At 60.7% G+C, this 16,142-nt stretch overlaps 1 protein-coding gene across 1 annotated transcript in view; it reads right to left on the reverse strand.

The window, feature by feature from the left end:
- The window catches only part of DLGAP2 (DLG associated protein 2), a 110,966-nt gene that overhangs the window by 16,397 nt on the left and 78,427 nt on the right, over positions 1-16,142 (reverse strand). The window contains exons 7-9 of the mRNA XM_036301650.1: positions 6,970-7,313; positions 5,918-5,959; positions 830-915 (exon numbers count right to left, since the gene is read on the reverse strand). Of these exons, the coding sequence (XP_036157543.1) occupies positions 830-915; positions 5,918-5,959; positions 6,970-7,313 (472 nt within the window). The remainder of the gene's footprint in view (positions 1-829; positions 916-5,917; positions 5,960-6,969; positions 7,314-16,142) is intronic.

The raw sequence follows: 16,142 nt of genomic DNA on the forward strand, positions 1-16,142 counted from the left end.
GTGGATCAAAGGGTCCCGGGTTTGATTCCGGTCAAGGGCATGTACCTTGGTTGTAGGCTCCTCCCCAGCTGGGACCCTGGTTGGGGCTCATGAGGGAGGCAACCAATCAATGTGTTTCTCTCACATCGATGTTTCTCTCTGCCTTTCCTTCTCTTTCCCACTCTCCCTAAAATCAATGGAAAAACATCCTCAGGTGAGGATTAACAACAGCAACAACAACAAAATAACAAAAAATAACACCGGAGTGCCTGGCCAGTGTTGCTCAGTGGTTGAGCATCGACCTATGAACCAGGTGGTCAGGTTAGATTCCCAATCAGGGCACATCACATGCCCGGGTTGTGGACTCGATCCCCAGTGGGGGGGGGGGGGGGCGTGCAGGAGGCAGCCGATCAATGATTCTCTCTCATCACTGATGTTTCCACATCTCTCTCTCTCTTTGTCTCCCTTCCTCTCTCTCTGAAATCAATAAAAACATATGTTAAAAAACTGAATTAAAAAACTGAATTAAAAAACAGTAACAGGCGTGTGAGGGACGCTCTGCCCGCTGCTGCTGGAGGCAGCTCCTTGGACAGAGGACGCGTCCCCGCGAGTCGGCCTGTCCGCTCGCGCAGATACCAGACGGCTCCGGAGGGTCGTTCCCGCCTCCCGCAGAAACAGCCCCGCGGACGCTGGCTCACGCCCGGATGGCGGGCTGGCAGGACGGATGGATGGCCCTGTTGCCACCAACGGCACGAATGACCGCTGGTCGGCCTGACCGAGAAGCCGGCCACCAGGCCCCTAACCCGCAGCTCAGGCCCGGCCACGCCGCGTCCGCGAGGGGCTGCGTTACCTCTTCTCGTCCTCCACCTGCACGCCGACCGAGTGGTACTCGCGCAGGCCGCGGCTCTCCGTGTCCGAGTCCGTGGCGGTCTCCACCTAATTCAACACAAAACATGGCATTCAGAGCAGGGACGCGGGACCTGGGCGGGGACGGTCCCTGTGCGTGCTCACTGGCTGTAACTGATTACGCGTTTGTGTAATTAACGCAGAGATGCACGCGGCCGGGAGAACCACAGAGGGCCACGCACTCATCGGTGACTGTGTGCCGCCGAGTTTCACCGGATCCCACACAACCGCTCGCGCCCGGCTCTGCTGGGCTTGCTACCACCGGGCCTCCCGGCTCTCCCACACCCTCCGGGGGAGGAAGCAAGCACAGCGCGGACCAGAGAGCGAACGACAAGGGGGCGAGTCACTGGAGCCGGACGGGCGTCTGCATCCACATCCACACACACGGAGGGGTCAGGCCGGGGCAGGGGACACGGGCAGGCGCTGCCTCCGCCACGCAGCCGCCACGGGCGCCAGGAGGGCCGCGCCCGCAGGGTGACGCCAGCACAGGACAGAGACCTGCCTCCACGCGGGGTCCTTCTGGCGGCCGCGTTGCCCAAAACGTCTCCCCAAACCCACACAGCGCCGTCGGCAGCGTGACACCCACACGCGGGGATTCCCGTGAAAACAGAGCTGCCACCCACATCAGCGGGAAAGGGCTGCGGAACCAAAGGTTAGTTTAGTTGTGAATATGGTCCCCTTTTCACAAGAAACATGACCAGGCCAACCAACGGGACTTCGATCTCAATCCGAAATGTGAGAACGAAGCTGTGAAACACGTCTTTTCTTAGAAATGTCGGCCATCGCTGCCCTGTGCACAGACCGGTGACACCCGCCCGTGAGCCACGCGGGCAAAGGGGCCGCGACGCAACAAGCGTGAACGTGATCTGTGGTTGTTTGAAGGCGGAGCCGCGGCCTCGGCAGGGGTGGGGGCCGCTCACCGGTGGCTCACAGAGGTGACGGCACCAGCAGCGGGCACTGACTTCATGCTCGCCAGGCGCCAGGCACTGCGCTCAGCGCGGAACAAACACGCGGTCCACATGGCACCTGCCTTCGTGTCTCGCCGCGCTGACCGGCTGGGGAATCAGAGACGGTGAGTAACTGGCCGGGAGGTGCCCAGCTTGCGGGGCGGAGTGAGGGCTGACAGCGGATCTCTCCCATCACAGAGCCGCGCTCTGCACAGACCTGCTCCTGCCAGACTCAACCCTGGGCACCCGCTGGTGCCTGGACCCGGGGGACGGTCGGGCACACCCCGATTTTGTTGGTGTAATTCTGAAAACAGGCCTGGGAGTCACGCCGGGCTGGCAGCGTGCCCTGAGGGCTGTAAGGGGAAGCTGCTGGGAGGAGGCGGGTCCCGGGGGGAACCCCACCTGCTGTGTCAGGCGGCCGTGGCTTTAAGGCATCTGTCCTTGTTCTTGCTGGCTGTGGAGATTGTGTCCGATGTTGCCGCACACGAGGGGATCGCGGGGAAAGCCGGGGCACGCGGGATGCTGTCCCGGCCCCGGGGGAACGCCGCTGCCTGCCCCGTCGCTGCGTGGGACGGCGTTTCGTGAGCAGAACCCATTTGCTCACTCATCTTCCGTGCAGGGATGAGGGTGACCTCCGGTTACCCAGCTACTGCTGTGAGCACACGTCTGCGTGTGGCGTGCACACAGCTCCCGTGAGTACATTCCCGGCCTGTGGGGCCGGTCAGAGGCTAACAGGGCGCAATGTTGGTGGCTATAGTCACCAACTATAGTCCACAGGGATGCGTCCAGCGGTTTCCGTACCGGGCGGCGCTCTGCCTGCATCCTAAGTGCCCAGCGGGCGTGCCTCCCTTCGCCCATGTGTAGGGCTCTGTCTGAAGGAACGGCCGTGCGTCCTGCCTGTGGGAGGCAGTCACCGCAGCATGTTTACACGGGGTGGGGACGGCGGGCACAGCAGGGGCAGCAGGGGGCACGCAGACCGACATGTGGGATGTGACGGTGACTCACGGCACAGCATGTGCCTCCAAAGTGGCCGTGGCCATGGCTGGACCACCCGGGATGCTTAGGACACGACGTGGATTGACACTGACCCACAGACACACATTCACGGATGCTCACACACACGGTACGAATGCAGCCAAACACAACCACAGGGTTCTTCTTCTCTTCTCTGGTTGGCACGGTTTCTCCCTGCGAATTCTACTGTTTCTAGAGGGAAAGGGTCGCTTTCGGGGCGGTCGGATCCTGCGACGCCCGGGGGACGCAGGCACGGGCCGTTCTCTCTGATCTCGGAAACGAGGGAACGGACGGCTCGCTGGAGCGGCGCGAGGCCCTGGCCATGGAGCCAGGCCCGCATGTGTCCACAGAGACTGTCCCCTGACCTCTGGCCTCGGGCTCAGACGGCCAGGCGGCCATGACGTGGGCACTGGGTTCAGGGAGGACCGCTCGGAAGAACAAGGAAGGGCTGGAGGGCGTGTGATAAGCACCCCCGGCCCGGGCAGCTCACTGTCCCCCGGTCTCAGAGACCCAGGAGCGGCAGCTTCCTGCAGATGGAAACAGCAGCGTCAGGGAGAGGAACTTCCCTCACACGCGGGAAGGAAATCGGGGGACTCTTCCAGGAGGAAATTCCGGGTGCGATGCGCACGCATTTCCGTTTTGAGAAACACACGCTTGTCTTCATTTCCACTGGACCCACCGTGTCCTGGACCCAGAGGAGGAAGGTGAGTCAGTGAAACCCCCACGTGCTGAGCGAGCGCCATGCGGCTGTGTGTGCGGCTCACGGATGCGTGGGGACCGTCCCCTAGGGGAGCGGTGGGCGCCTTCACAGAGGCTGTGCAGGCCCCTGGGACCCAGAGCGCGCCCCCCCGCCCCCCGCTATGGTCAGAGCAGCTCCTGAGTGAATGCCGGTGGCAAGTGGGAGGGAGGACAACCCTGAACCTGATGTGTTTAAGAAACAGGAGTGTTTTTTGGGGGGGAGTGTGTGCATGTGCATGTGTGTGCACACACATACATGTGTCCATGGTTGTGTATGTATGTGCACACAAGTGCCCACACATGTGTATATGTGCGTGCATGTTAGGACAGGCCCGTGTGCCCGGGCCCTGTCTCGTGTGTGGCCTGGATCTGCAGGACGTCAGGGCTGATGAGCTGTCATCTGAGCCCCTGGTCTCTGGGGGACGGGCCCAGAGCCTCCCGAGCTCAGCCGCAGCTCCGTGCGCTCAGCCCCACTCACTCCGCTCCGCCTGCCCAGCCTGCACGCAGCCAGGCAGGTGTGGCTCTGATACAGTCCCCACACACTCCTCAGGGACCCATCCCACGCCCCCATGGCCAGGAGGTGCTCCCCACTCCGCACTGCACTGTGGGGGCTCAGCTCTGGTTGACGGGCCAACTGGGATCCCAGCAGGGACCAGGGCTTTGGGGGGGTCTCAACGTGAAGGGTGGAAGGCTTCCGGGCTCGCACCTGCGGAGGGCGCAGGGAGCCGGTCCCACCTTAGAGATGGGCTGGGCAGGTGCCTGAAGGTCCTGGATTTCAGCCCCACTGCGGGACCGGGGCTTCGGCAACCCTTCTGACAGTTTCTCACACACACACACACACACACACACACACACACACACACACACACGTGTACACACAGACACATGCACACACAGAATCACACACGCAACCACACACATACACACACACACACACACACACACACACACACACACAGGACAAGTAAAACCTCTACAACAACAAAGTTGTACATAACAAAAAAAACAAACACAAAGAAAATAGTTGATGTCCCGACTGTCATGAGGAGAGTGAGGGCGGCTCAGGACAACGGCAGACACCGGCCAGGCTGCACAAGGGAAAGGGCCCTGCAGTCACAGCCCATCCGCCATGGTCCAGCAGCCACAGCCCAGCAGCCACAGCCCAGCAGCCATGGCCCAGCAGCCACAGTCGTGCTGCCATGACCCATCCACCATGGCCCAGCAGCCACGGCCCAGCTGCCACGCCCAAGAAGCCACGGCCAGGTGCCACGGCCCAAGAGCCACACCCACCTGCCACGGCCCAGCTGCCACGGCCCAGCCACCATGCCCAGCCCTGCAGACCAGAGCAGAAGGAGCCCGCGATGAGTGGCACCGAGGCTGCCAGGACTGTACACAGCCTCGCTCAGGGCCTGGGCTTCTGCAGGGTGTGGCCCTGCTCAGGGGAGGGACACTGAGGACAGGGACGCCTCAGCCGTCCTAGCGTCTGCGAAGCCCCCACGGGAGCCCGTCACTGGCGACTGCCTGTTGCTTTTCTCTGCTCCCTGCTTGGCTCCCACCCCCATCAATTTCCGTCTCGGCCTCTTCTTGACCCAAACACCAGGGTCTGTGACAATGCATTTCCGTGGCTGTGAGTGCACTTCCGTCTGCCCGTAGCTCCCCCGAGAGCTCACACGGACTGCGCACTGTTCTCACTGAATCCCGTACACACGGGTGTCCTGTTTCACACTCATCTTCACCATCCACGCCCCGTCCACGCCCTGTCCACTCACTCATCCAACACTGACCGAGCACGCGCTACATGCCAGGCACTGTGCTAGGCGCCAGGTGGCCATGAGGTGGGAGACCCAGCCGGCCATCATGGAACACACAGTCGGGGGTGGGGGGGGGCGGCATCCAGAAAGGCGTCTGGGGAGAGGGCTGTGTGACTGCGTGTTAGCGGGTGGGGCAGAGGCGGGTGGGACGGGGGTGAGAGGAGGCGTCAGGAGCTCCTGGGGTGATGTGTGTGTGTGGGGGGGTGGGGAAGTGGGGGCCGGGTAATCTGCTGTGACGGGGGACCTCACAAGTCTTCTCTTGAAACGTGACCCACAACCCTGTGGGCTGTGCTGTGGCCGCAGGAAGTTACCGGACTGTGCGAGCCGGTCTTAGTTCTCATACCTGGAGCAGATCGTACACAGGGTTGGGGGTGGGGTCCTGGGGGGGGGGGTCCCCGCAGGGATGGGCTCCCAGCACAGTGCCTGGCACTCAGCGTCAGGACTGGGGTGACAGCCGTCGCTGGAGTCTGGGAAGGAGGTAAGTAAGTTCATGCGGACGGGGCTGTGAGCGCTGGTACTTACATCCGACCTTGGGTATGGCTGACGCTCTGGGAACTCAGAATCCTAAACAAAACAACGAACCACAGTGTGGGGACCCGGCTTGCGGACCGGCCGCGGGCCTCCCAGCCGTTCCCGTCCCGGATGCCCGCGCCCCTCGCTCTTGGGGCCACAGCTCCATGCCCTCGGCCCCGGTAGGGAAGCCCCGACTTTTAAAACGTCTGCTGGACTCGGGCCGAACAGGGAGTGACGGAGTGAGCGGAACCTGTCTGCACAGGGCGCGGGGCTGCTCCTACCACCTCACGGTGAGCGGGGTGGTCACAGGGACAGGTCAGGGCGTCTCTTCGGGCAGCCACGGCCCTGCAGCCCCCGGGCTGGGACCCAGGCTTAGGTGTCTGCCCCGCGCCTGCCCCTCCCATGCACGGGGATGGATGCCCTGGATAGAGTCAGGGGCAGATGGGCCGCCTGCTCTGAGGTCTGCATCCTGGGCGGGCGCCGGGCCCTCTGTGGTCTGAAACCACGGGACGTGGCACTCGTCGTGGCCACAAAAAGCCCCGGAGCGTCCTGTCTGGTGCCGGAGCCTGGGCGACCCACGTGGGAGTGGCCGTGGGCACCAGCCCGGGTCAGAGCCAAGGCCTCCTCTCTCTGTCTGGGGCTCCCAACCCCCCCCAACCCCCCCGCCCCGGGCTGGCTGCAAGGATAACAAGCTTTGCAAGAACAGGACAAGAAATTCCTTCTTCAACAAGAAATAACCCAACTCCTTGCTCTCCCAGCAGTTGATGGCCCCTAGACCATGCCCTGGGTCGGGAAGGGGAGGGGAGGGAAGGGGAGGGAGGGGAGGGAGGGGAGAAAGGGGAGGGGAGGGGAGGGGAGGAGGCCTTCGGGCAGCAGGGCGGGCCTGGGTCAGGGATGGAGCCTCGGGGTGGGGGAGGGGGGCGTATTCATGCACCTGCGGCTGCCAATGGGGACGAGACCCGCCTGGCGTCCCAGCCCTGAGGCCGCGGCTCCACTAGACGGGGCCCGGCTATGTCTGCCTCTACGTGACCCCCATTCCCGTGGCGGCAGCGAGCGGCTACCTGGACGCCGATGGAGGTGAGCCGGCCCCGGAGGAACTCCTCGGCCTTGGACGCCAGGATGGCCTTGTCCCCGCGCCCCGGGCTCGGGCCGTCGGCAGTGTGGCGCTGGGCGGCCGTCTCCAGGGCCAGGCTCAGGGCCTTGGTGCTGTCCAGGCTGTCGGTGGAGTTGTAGAGGCCGCGGCCGTCCTGGGCCCACGGGGAACCCCTCTGGGCGCGGCCCTCCTGGTAGGCGTCCTGCGTGGACTCGGTGCTGCTCTGGGCCGTCACCGAGATGAGGGGCCTGGAGGTGGTCCGGGGGGGCACGGGCGGCGGCGTCTTCTTGTAGTTGGCGTAGGAGACGGCGGCTGCAAGACACACGAGAGGCCAGGTCAGCAAAGGTGGAGGGCAGTCCACGGCGGCCGCGTGTTCCCTGCCCGTGACCCGCTAGCGAGCCCCTCCCAGTGTCCGGCCCTGGGACTCGAGGTCATTGCAGGAAGTGCCGCGCTCAGAGACGGGACACGGGAACTTCCCACAGTGTGATCCACACGCCGAGACCCACCAAGGCCCGCGCTCAGTGACTCAGGCCGCGGGACGGAGGCAGTCACGCCCCGATTCTCACCCGGTCACAGCATCACGGGGAAAGGCTCACTTCATGAGACCCTTGAAAAGCCGGAAAATTCTGCCCAAGCTGGTGCGGCTCAGTGGCTAGAGCAGCCGTGGGCAAACTACGGCCCGCGGGCCGGATCCGGCCAGTTTGAAATGAATAAAACTATTGAAATAAAAGACCGTACCCTTTTACGTAATGATGTTTACTTTGAATTTATATTAGTTCACACAAACACTCCATCCATGCTTTTGTTCCGGCTCTCCGGTCCAGTTTAAGAACCCATTGTGGCCCTCGAGTCAAAAAGTTTGCCCACCCCTGGGCTAGAGCATCGGCCTGAGGACCAAAGGGTCCTGGGTTCGATTCCAGTCAAGGGCACATACCTGGGTTGCAGGCTCCTCCCCAGCCCGGGCCCTGGTCAGGGCTCATGCAGGAGGCAACCAATCGATGTGCTTCTCTCAAATCGATGTTTCTCTCTGTCTTTCCCTCTCTCTTCCACTCTCCCTAAAAATCAATGGGAAATCTATCTATCTATATAGTTTTAAAGAAAAGCAGGAAATACTAAATTACATAGAGATTAAGACAGAATAGATTTGTGGGGAAGGTGAGCTATCTACACCTGTCAGGCAGGGTCCAGGGTGACTGTTTTTTCTTCCAGTTCCCTGTGTCACCTGAAAGTGCTTACGATGGGTGAGCATTTCAATAATGGAGAGGCCGGCCGGTGTGGCTCAGTGGTTGAGCATCGACCTATGAACCAGGAGGTCACGGTTCAATTCCCGGTCAGGGCACACGCCCGGGTGCAGGCTCCATCCCCAGGAGGGGGTGTGTGCGCAGGAGGCAGCCCGTCCATGATTCTCTCTCCTCATTGATGTTTCTCTCTCTCTCTTCTCCCTTCTTCTCTGAATGAAAAAATATGTATTAAAACAACAACAACACTTTCTCCCCTGACGTGGATCCGCCTCCCCAGGCACACGGTTGGGCACGGGCTGGTCAAGGCATGATTCTCCGGGTTCGGAGAAGCAAGGCTGCCTTTGCTCCGGGTCAGCCGGGTGGTGGTGGTGTCGGCACTGCCCTCCTCGGCACTCTGGCCGCCTGCGGACAGACAGGGGAGGAGGAGACGGCCGCTCAGCTGTGACCGCGGGTGCCCGGCTGGGGGGCCAGGCCAGGAGCCGGCCGATCGGGCTCCCCGGTGCTGGACGTGGAGGGGAAATTCTCGAATGGACACGAGAAGTGTTTCTATTTACACACGGGCCCCACGGAGAAACCGACACATGGATTTAGTAGAAATAAATAACCGACACCAGGTGCTTGAGAAGAAGACGTTGGACACAAATTAAAGAAACGGATTTAGAGACACGCGTGACGTCCAGGCACCAGCCGCAGCCCCCTCTTCCCTGTGATGCGGAAGCCGAGAGGGGCTTGTATGTGAAGGTGTCGGACGGGCATGTAACACGCACCCTGCATGTTCCCATGTTGCTCACAGGGGCCCGTGCACATGTGACACGGTCCCGCCCGTGCCCTGGAACGGGCCTGTTGATAGCACAACAAAAAATCACTTTTCCACTCCCGGTTAACGGAATGTTTTTGGATTTTCTTGATTTAACGATGAAGTCGCAGGCGTCAGCCCGAGTAAAGAATCGCGGCACACAGACACCCCGGGGACCGAAAGCCACACGGGCAGGGGTCTTCCAAGACGAGTGGGACGCCGAGCCTTCCTCCGCTCACTCACACTCGGCCGCCCTCGCTGACCGCCCCCGCGGGGCCGCCCTTCCTAAGAGGCTCCTTGCGGAGAGGACTGGAGGCGCCGGGCACGGGAGAGAAAGAATAAGAAACGACCGTCTGGTCGCGTTAATTTGCCGCCACGGACTCAAATGAACAATTTAAAAAATCATTTCGCACATTCAGGAAAAACATTCAATTATTCAGTTGAGCAGTCTGGGCAAAGGTAATTGTCTCCATTCTGTGCGTGTGAACACAGAGCGAGAATACATCATCGAAGCCGGAAGCATCCGTCACCGCCGGGCCGCTGCCACTGGCTCCGCGTACGCCAGGCAGCCGTTCAACGCCACGGAGATTCAACTCAATTCAGCAGCAGAATTCTACTGGGGCTCCTGCGTCCTCAGGGACAGACGGATCCACAGAGACAGGGATCCCTAAACATCACATCAGGTTAATTTAACGATGAGCGATCGAGTGATTTTGAAATAAAAAATTAAATGATTACTTAAGACCTTAAAGTAGCTGACGACCTGACTACTCTATTTAACATTTTATTTTTTTAATATATATATCTTTTATTGGTTTCAGAGAAAGAAGAGAGAGATAGAAACATCAGTGCTGAGAGAGAATCATGGATCGGCTGCCTCCTGCAAGTCCCACACTGGGGATCGAGCCCGCAACCCAGGCCTGTGCCCTGACTGGGCATGGAGCCCTGACCCCCTGGGTCGTAGATTGACGCCCAACCACGGAGCACACCGGCGGGGTTTCTGTTGTTGTTGTTAATCCCACTGGAGGATATATTTTCCGTTGATTTTTAGAAAGAGTAGAAGGGAGGGGGGCGAGGGGAGAGGGAGAAACATCGCTGTGGGAGGGGCACATTGATTGGCTGCCTCCCACAAGCGTGGGTTCGAACCTGCAACCCAGGTATGTGCCCTTGATGGGGAATGGAACCCGCAACCCCTAGGTCCGCAGGCGGACGCTCTAACCACTGAGAAAACTGGCCAGGGCCGCCTCGGCTACTTTTATTTTTATGTGAGTCCCGGCACAGATGAGCGTCCTTCTGGCTTTAACGCCTGTCGCTGACTTCCTCGCCGTGTGTGCAGGATGCCGTGTGCACGATGCCAGCGCACCCCTGCTGGCTCCCCAGTGGCTGCGCCCTGCAGGGAGAGGGGAGAACGCACCGCGCTTGCCAACCCCACGGCCGGTCAGTCTGGAGACCAGGTCAGCTGCTGAGAGTCGCCTGAAGCGAGGGGTGGGGGCGCAGCTCGCTCAGGGCCTCCTGAGCCTGTCCCACAGGAGAGGTCAGCTCCCTGCTCACCACGAAGGAGCCGTGAGGGTCCCCCTCAGGGCGGTCTCCGGGACACTGTGAAGTGGAGCGGGAGATGCTGAAGGGACACGGTGCTCAGGCGGCTAGTCCTTCCCTGTCGGCAGACAGAGGCCTGGACCAGGCACGGCGCCCCTCCCGGCGTCGGTGGGGTTGAGGGGTGCCACGGGACCCCTCTGAGGAGGCTCTCCAAGCCCCGAGTCCAGGGCACTGCCAGGCGGCAAGTCAGAGGCTGCAGCTGCAACACTGTCAGGGGGACACTGTCGGGGGGACGCTGTCGGGGGACACTGTCTGGGGACGCTTTTGGGGGGGATGCTGTCGGGGGGACAATGTCAGGGGCGATGCTGTAGGGAGGATGCTCTCGGGAGGACGCTACGCCCAAACTCGCAGATTTATCTCCATCGTGTGCACAAGGCCGCATCGTACGCTGCCCCTCCAACACCTCTACCGGCCAGATGGCTAAGCCAGTCACAGCCCAGCTGCTGTGCTGACAGCCCGCAGCCCAATCTCCCAGGCGCTCCAGAGGGACTGGAGATGCAAAGCAGATGCCAGTGCGCCTCCTCCCGTCTGTCCCACCGAGACCCAGAGCCAATGACCTTGACCCTCAGGACGTGCTTTTAGGTCTGCGAGGGGCTGGACTGGCACGTCTATGGCAGGAGAATGTGGGGACACACGCTGAGACCAGCTAACTGTCCAGATGCAACAGAGGCTGCCGGCCCGTATTCCCCGTGACGGAGCCATCTCGGTGAATACATCGCTAGGTTAACCACACGCCTAATTACCGCCGGCACCTGGAATGCGGCGAGCGTCTGGACTCCATCCTGGCAGTCATTTGCAAGCCAAAAAGGAAACCCAAAAATTAGCCTCGGACCGCAGGAGGCACAAATCCGCAGTCAAGATGCAATGCATTTGAACGCCGCGGAGCTCTGTGTGAATGCAGCGGCCCCGCTCAGACCCACTGCACGTTCTTAATTAGGACTTGAGAGATGGCAGCGTGAGAGGAATTACGGCAATCAAGCCTGCGCCTGCCTGCGTCTGCGGGCTGGAGAAGCAGACGCGACACGGAGGGCACTGCTCAGCCTGGGACGGTCCACCTGACACGGTGATCACTGTCGGCTCCACGCGTACGTGTGACGGACAGGACACAGCCCCGCCCACAGGTTTCCCGAAGGCCGCCTGCACCACTGGGACGGGTTTCATGTGTGTTAATGAGCCACTGGCTGTTCGCGTCTCCCGACGGAACAAAGTGACCGCGGCTGTTCACGGCGCGAGACACTTCCTGTCTTCCCTGCGAACATTAGAGGGACCACATGACGCGAGGAGGACGCGGATTTTCTGGAGAAAACCTGAGAATGCAGCGGCTTTGAAGGCCGTGAGGAGCCGCGAGACGGCCTCAGTGCAGGACGTCCGCAGGGCCAGGCCACGCCGGGCTGGAGGGCACGAGGGCGAGGCACCCAGGGAGGCAGGATGCAGAGTGTGCCTCCCCCACCCCCGTCCCCCCAGCAGTAACTGTCCAGTGGGGCACACGTGGACTGTCCAGTCTCCAGGAATGCGACGCTTTAAACTTAGCTGAGCCCGGCCCGCGTGGCTCAGTGGCCGAGCACAGACCTACGAACCAGGAGGTCACAGTTCCACTCCCGGTCAGGGCAGTAGGGGGCCTGCAGGAGGCAGCCAATCAATGATTCCCTCTCATCATGATGTTTCTATCTCCCCCTCTCCCTTCCTCTCTCTTTAAAATCAATTAAAAAAAGTAAAAAACAAAACATGCGGGGTTACTACTGTCTCTTTATTCAAGGAGACGAAAATGACCTTCCATTGCAACAATCAGTGACATAACAAAGCCAGGGCTGTGACAGGTCCCAGGGCAGGAGGGGCAGGGACACTGAGGCAGGAGAGAAAGTGGACACAAGGCCATCCATGTGGGCAACGTGCAGCCAGCCTGGACCAACAAGCCATCATCTCCCCCAGCCCAGCACCTGGGCAAATGGCTAAAACCTCCTGAGGAGAGAATGCAGAGGGGGAGGGGGAGGGGGAGGGGGAGAGGGGAAGGGGGGAGGGAGGGGAAAAGGGCCGTTTTCCTCCCTCAGCAGAGAAGCCAGTGGCCTCGGGCTTGGCAAGATCAGGTTGCAGGTGCTTCTCAGGAATTCTGGGAAGGCCGCCACCAAGTCACCAGGGACCCGGGAATTCATCTGCACCGAAGTGTTCATCGGGGGATTGTGGACCCCGAAGACAGGAGGGTGTGTGACCCAACTCGCTCTTCAGATTAGCTGAGCGCCTGACCCTGACCCTGACCCTAACCTTGACCCTGACCCTGACCCTGACCCTGACCCTAGGGCCTAGGCTGAGCTTCATAAGCCGGACGTGCAGGTGTATCTGCCTCCCTTCTTGAATGAAGGTGCTGCTCCAATTGCTTTAATAAATCGGCTTTCACAGCACAGTCAAGGTCTGTCGTGGATGCATCCGTATGAGAAGACAGGGATCGAGGCGGGGGCAGCCTCCCCCCGGACTCGGGGCTGTCCTGTCCCAGCGCCTCGCTGGTGTGGGCGGGAGGTGCCTCTCACAGGGCTACCTGCCGGGTAGAGACGATCCCTAACTGTGACGTGTTCCCTCTCACACACGCTCAGTGGACGCAGCCTAAGTCTTGCCTGCCTCTCCCACGAGGTCCGGTGAGCACGTGGGACGGCCCGAACCTGCCGTGGGGACGACGTCGTCGCAATCTCAAGTGACTGTCACGGAGAGGAACACGCAGCCGTGGGTCCCCCCAAACAAGGACCACGCCCTCCCGCGGCTCCTGCGCACGCCTCCTGGCGGGGCTGCACCCATAAACCCGAGCTCCCGGCCGGGGGCGCTCTGCACGGGCCCGCTGGGATCGTAGCCCCAGGTCTGTGCCGGCCAAGCAGACGCCTCCTCCTGCAGCCAGGAAGCCGGCGGCCGCCAGGGAAGGGGCGGAGGGGGTCCTGCCTGCACTTGGTGGGACTGTTCTGGCTCCCCCGCGAGGCGCCAGGCCTCAGGCACCCACAGCCTCCTGCTGAAGGGGTCGGGTCTCGGCTTCCCGAGGAGACGCCACAGGCGGGAAGCCCAGAGCCGGCCACAGGCAGCTGCGCCTGAATTCGGGGTCACGTCATGAACGTGGACTCATGACGAGGCTTAGCTTCGAGGGCCTAGGAGCAGTGGGCCCGCCCCAGGCTTCTGTCTGTCTGAGCGGCATCCATGCTGGCCTTGGGTGGGTTCCCCCCCATCCACCCATTTGCCGTGCCCTCACACGGCGTCACTGTGACCCCGTTATCATGGAATGCCCCACCCCCGAGTGCAGGTCCTATTCCCTGTCCTGGGGCGGCACCTCCATGGCGAAAGGTCTTTGAAGGTGAGTAACATTCAGGACTCGGATGGGAAGATGCTCTGAATCACACGCTGGCGGGAGGGTGGGTGTGGGAGGCCCGGGGAGGGGGGCCCGGGGAGAGGCCTGCACCTGGCGCTGAGGAGGGCAGCCTCCCGGGGCCCCAGGTTACCCGGACACCGGGACTGTCACGTTCCCTGGAGAGACAGGCTGCTCCCGACACGGGAATGATACCACGGGATGAGTCCTGGCTGTTTGCTCGCCACCCGCGCCCGCATTTTCCCTTTGTTTTAATGACTCCGCGAATCCGCTGTGACATATGCTGAGAAAATTTCTGACCCGGAGCAAAATCATTATAATCCAATTTTCTGGCATTTTCCTCCACGGCACCCACACGGCTCCCGCCCTTGAAAAATCGGGTGAAGTGCACATTTCGACAAGTGCATCTGCCCCGTCCGTCACTGCGGGGGCGAGGAAGCCGCCGCCTGTGACATGAAGGTGAGGTGCGTTCCGAGCCCCTCTGTCTAAGGAGAGGACACCCAGCAACGCGTAGGGGTGTCCACGGTGCAAGGAGGGGGGCGTGTTGCTGAGCAGCGGGTGCTGGACCCGGCGGGGCTGCAGATTAGATGAGAAAACAGGCGATTCGGCTGAGCCTCCAGGGGCCCCGAGGGCTGAGTGAGGAACGGGTGCTGAAGACCCCAGGCCAGCGAACGTCTGCCAGCAGCCGCTGCCTGTGGGCGCCCCAAATACAGGGTCCCCCCAAAGTGGACGCACGCCAGCAGCTGAGAGCTCAACTGTGAAAATGCAATGTATTTTTCTTGGTGTTTAAACATATTTTTATTGATTTCAGAGAGGAAGGGAGAGACAGAAACACCAACGATGAGGGAGAATCATGGGCCGGCTGCCTCCTCTTCACGCCCCACCTGGGGATGGAGCCCGCACCCTGGGCCTGTGCCCTGACGGGGAATCGGACCTGGGTTCCTAGGTCAAGGCTCAACCACTGGGCCACACAGGCCGGCCCGAAAGGAAACGTATTTCAGTAAACACTGCCTTTGTAATTTTTCAAAGTGTGCGTACACATTTTTGGGGGGACATCCTAGAGACGTTTATCTCATATTCCCGAATTCTTAACAAAAGACCGCCCATGCATCTATTTTAACATTTAACTAGTCACACCCACTTTTTCTTCTGCAAAAAGAAACGTTTCAATAAACCCTATTTTCCAAAGTCACCACTGCGACTGTCTTTGAAAACAACTCTTGTTAGGGAGTTATTTTCAGGAGCTAGTGCTAGAACCATAAGGAAAACAATTTGTCAGAATCGTCTCCATCCCCGTCACACACACACATGGACAAAGGACGGCCATGACACGTCAGGTTAGAATCCGATCTCCCACGTATGTTAACACAAAACCACTGACGGACGTCCCGTCTCGCCTGCACTGGGACGCTCTCGGCCCGTGTGCCCTGCGCAGTGCGAGGCCCTCCCCGTGCTGGTGTCTTTCTGCCTTTTCAGTAGCGACTTGTCATTTCTTTGGCACTTCTCACACTCTTAGAAAACAGACGACGGTGGCATGCCGTCCGATTCCACTTCGGAAAGCCGTGCTGTAAATATTTAACAGACCAGCCAGCAAGACTCAGTGGATGAGCATCAATCAACCTGTGAACCAGGAGGTCACGGTTTGATTCCCGGTCAGGGCACAGGCCTGGGTTGCGGGCTTGATCCGCAGTGTGGGGTGTGCAGGAGGTAGCGGATCCGTGATGATCCTCTCTCGTCATTGATGTTTCTATCTCTCACTCCCTCTCCCTCTCTCTCTCTCTAAAAACCAATAAAAATATTTTTAAAAGGGGGCCAGTTAGTGCAGGCCCTCCCAGTGGCACAAATTCTTAGTTTGTAATCCCCGTGACCGCCCCCAAGTCTGGCTGAAGCCTTTTCCATGCGAACAAGAGGCTCTGATTCTGGTCCAGCGATACCGCTTCCTGGGCCCTGCCCTGTCCCTGTCCCCGCTCTGTCCCTGTCCCTACTCTGTCCCTGTCCCTGTCCCCACTCTGTCCCTGTCCCTGTCCCTACTCTGTCCCTGTCCCTGTCCCTGTCCCCGCTCTGTCCCTGTCCCTGCTCTGTCCCTGTCCCTGTCCCTGTCCCTGCTCTGTCCCTGTCCCTGTCCCTGTCCCCACTCTGTCCCTGTCCCTGGGCCCTGCCCTGTCCCTGTC

This window comes from Myotis myotis, unplaced genomic scaffold, assembly GCF_014108235.1.
Source record: "Myotis myotis isolate mMyoMyo1 unplaced genomic scaffold, mMyoMyo1.p scaffold_m19_p_3, whole genome shotgun sequence".
NCBI lineage: Eukaryota > Metazoa > Chordata > Mammalia > Chiroptera > Vespertilionidae > Myotis > Myotis myotis.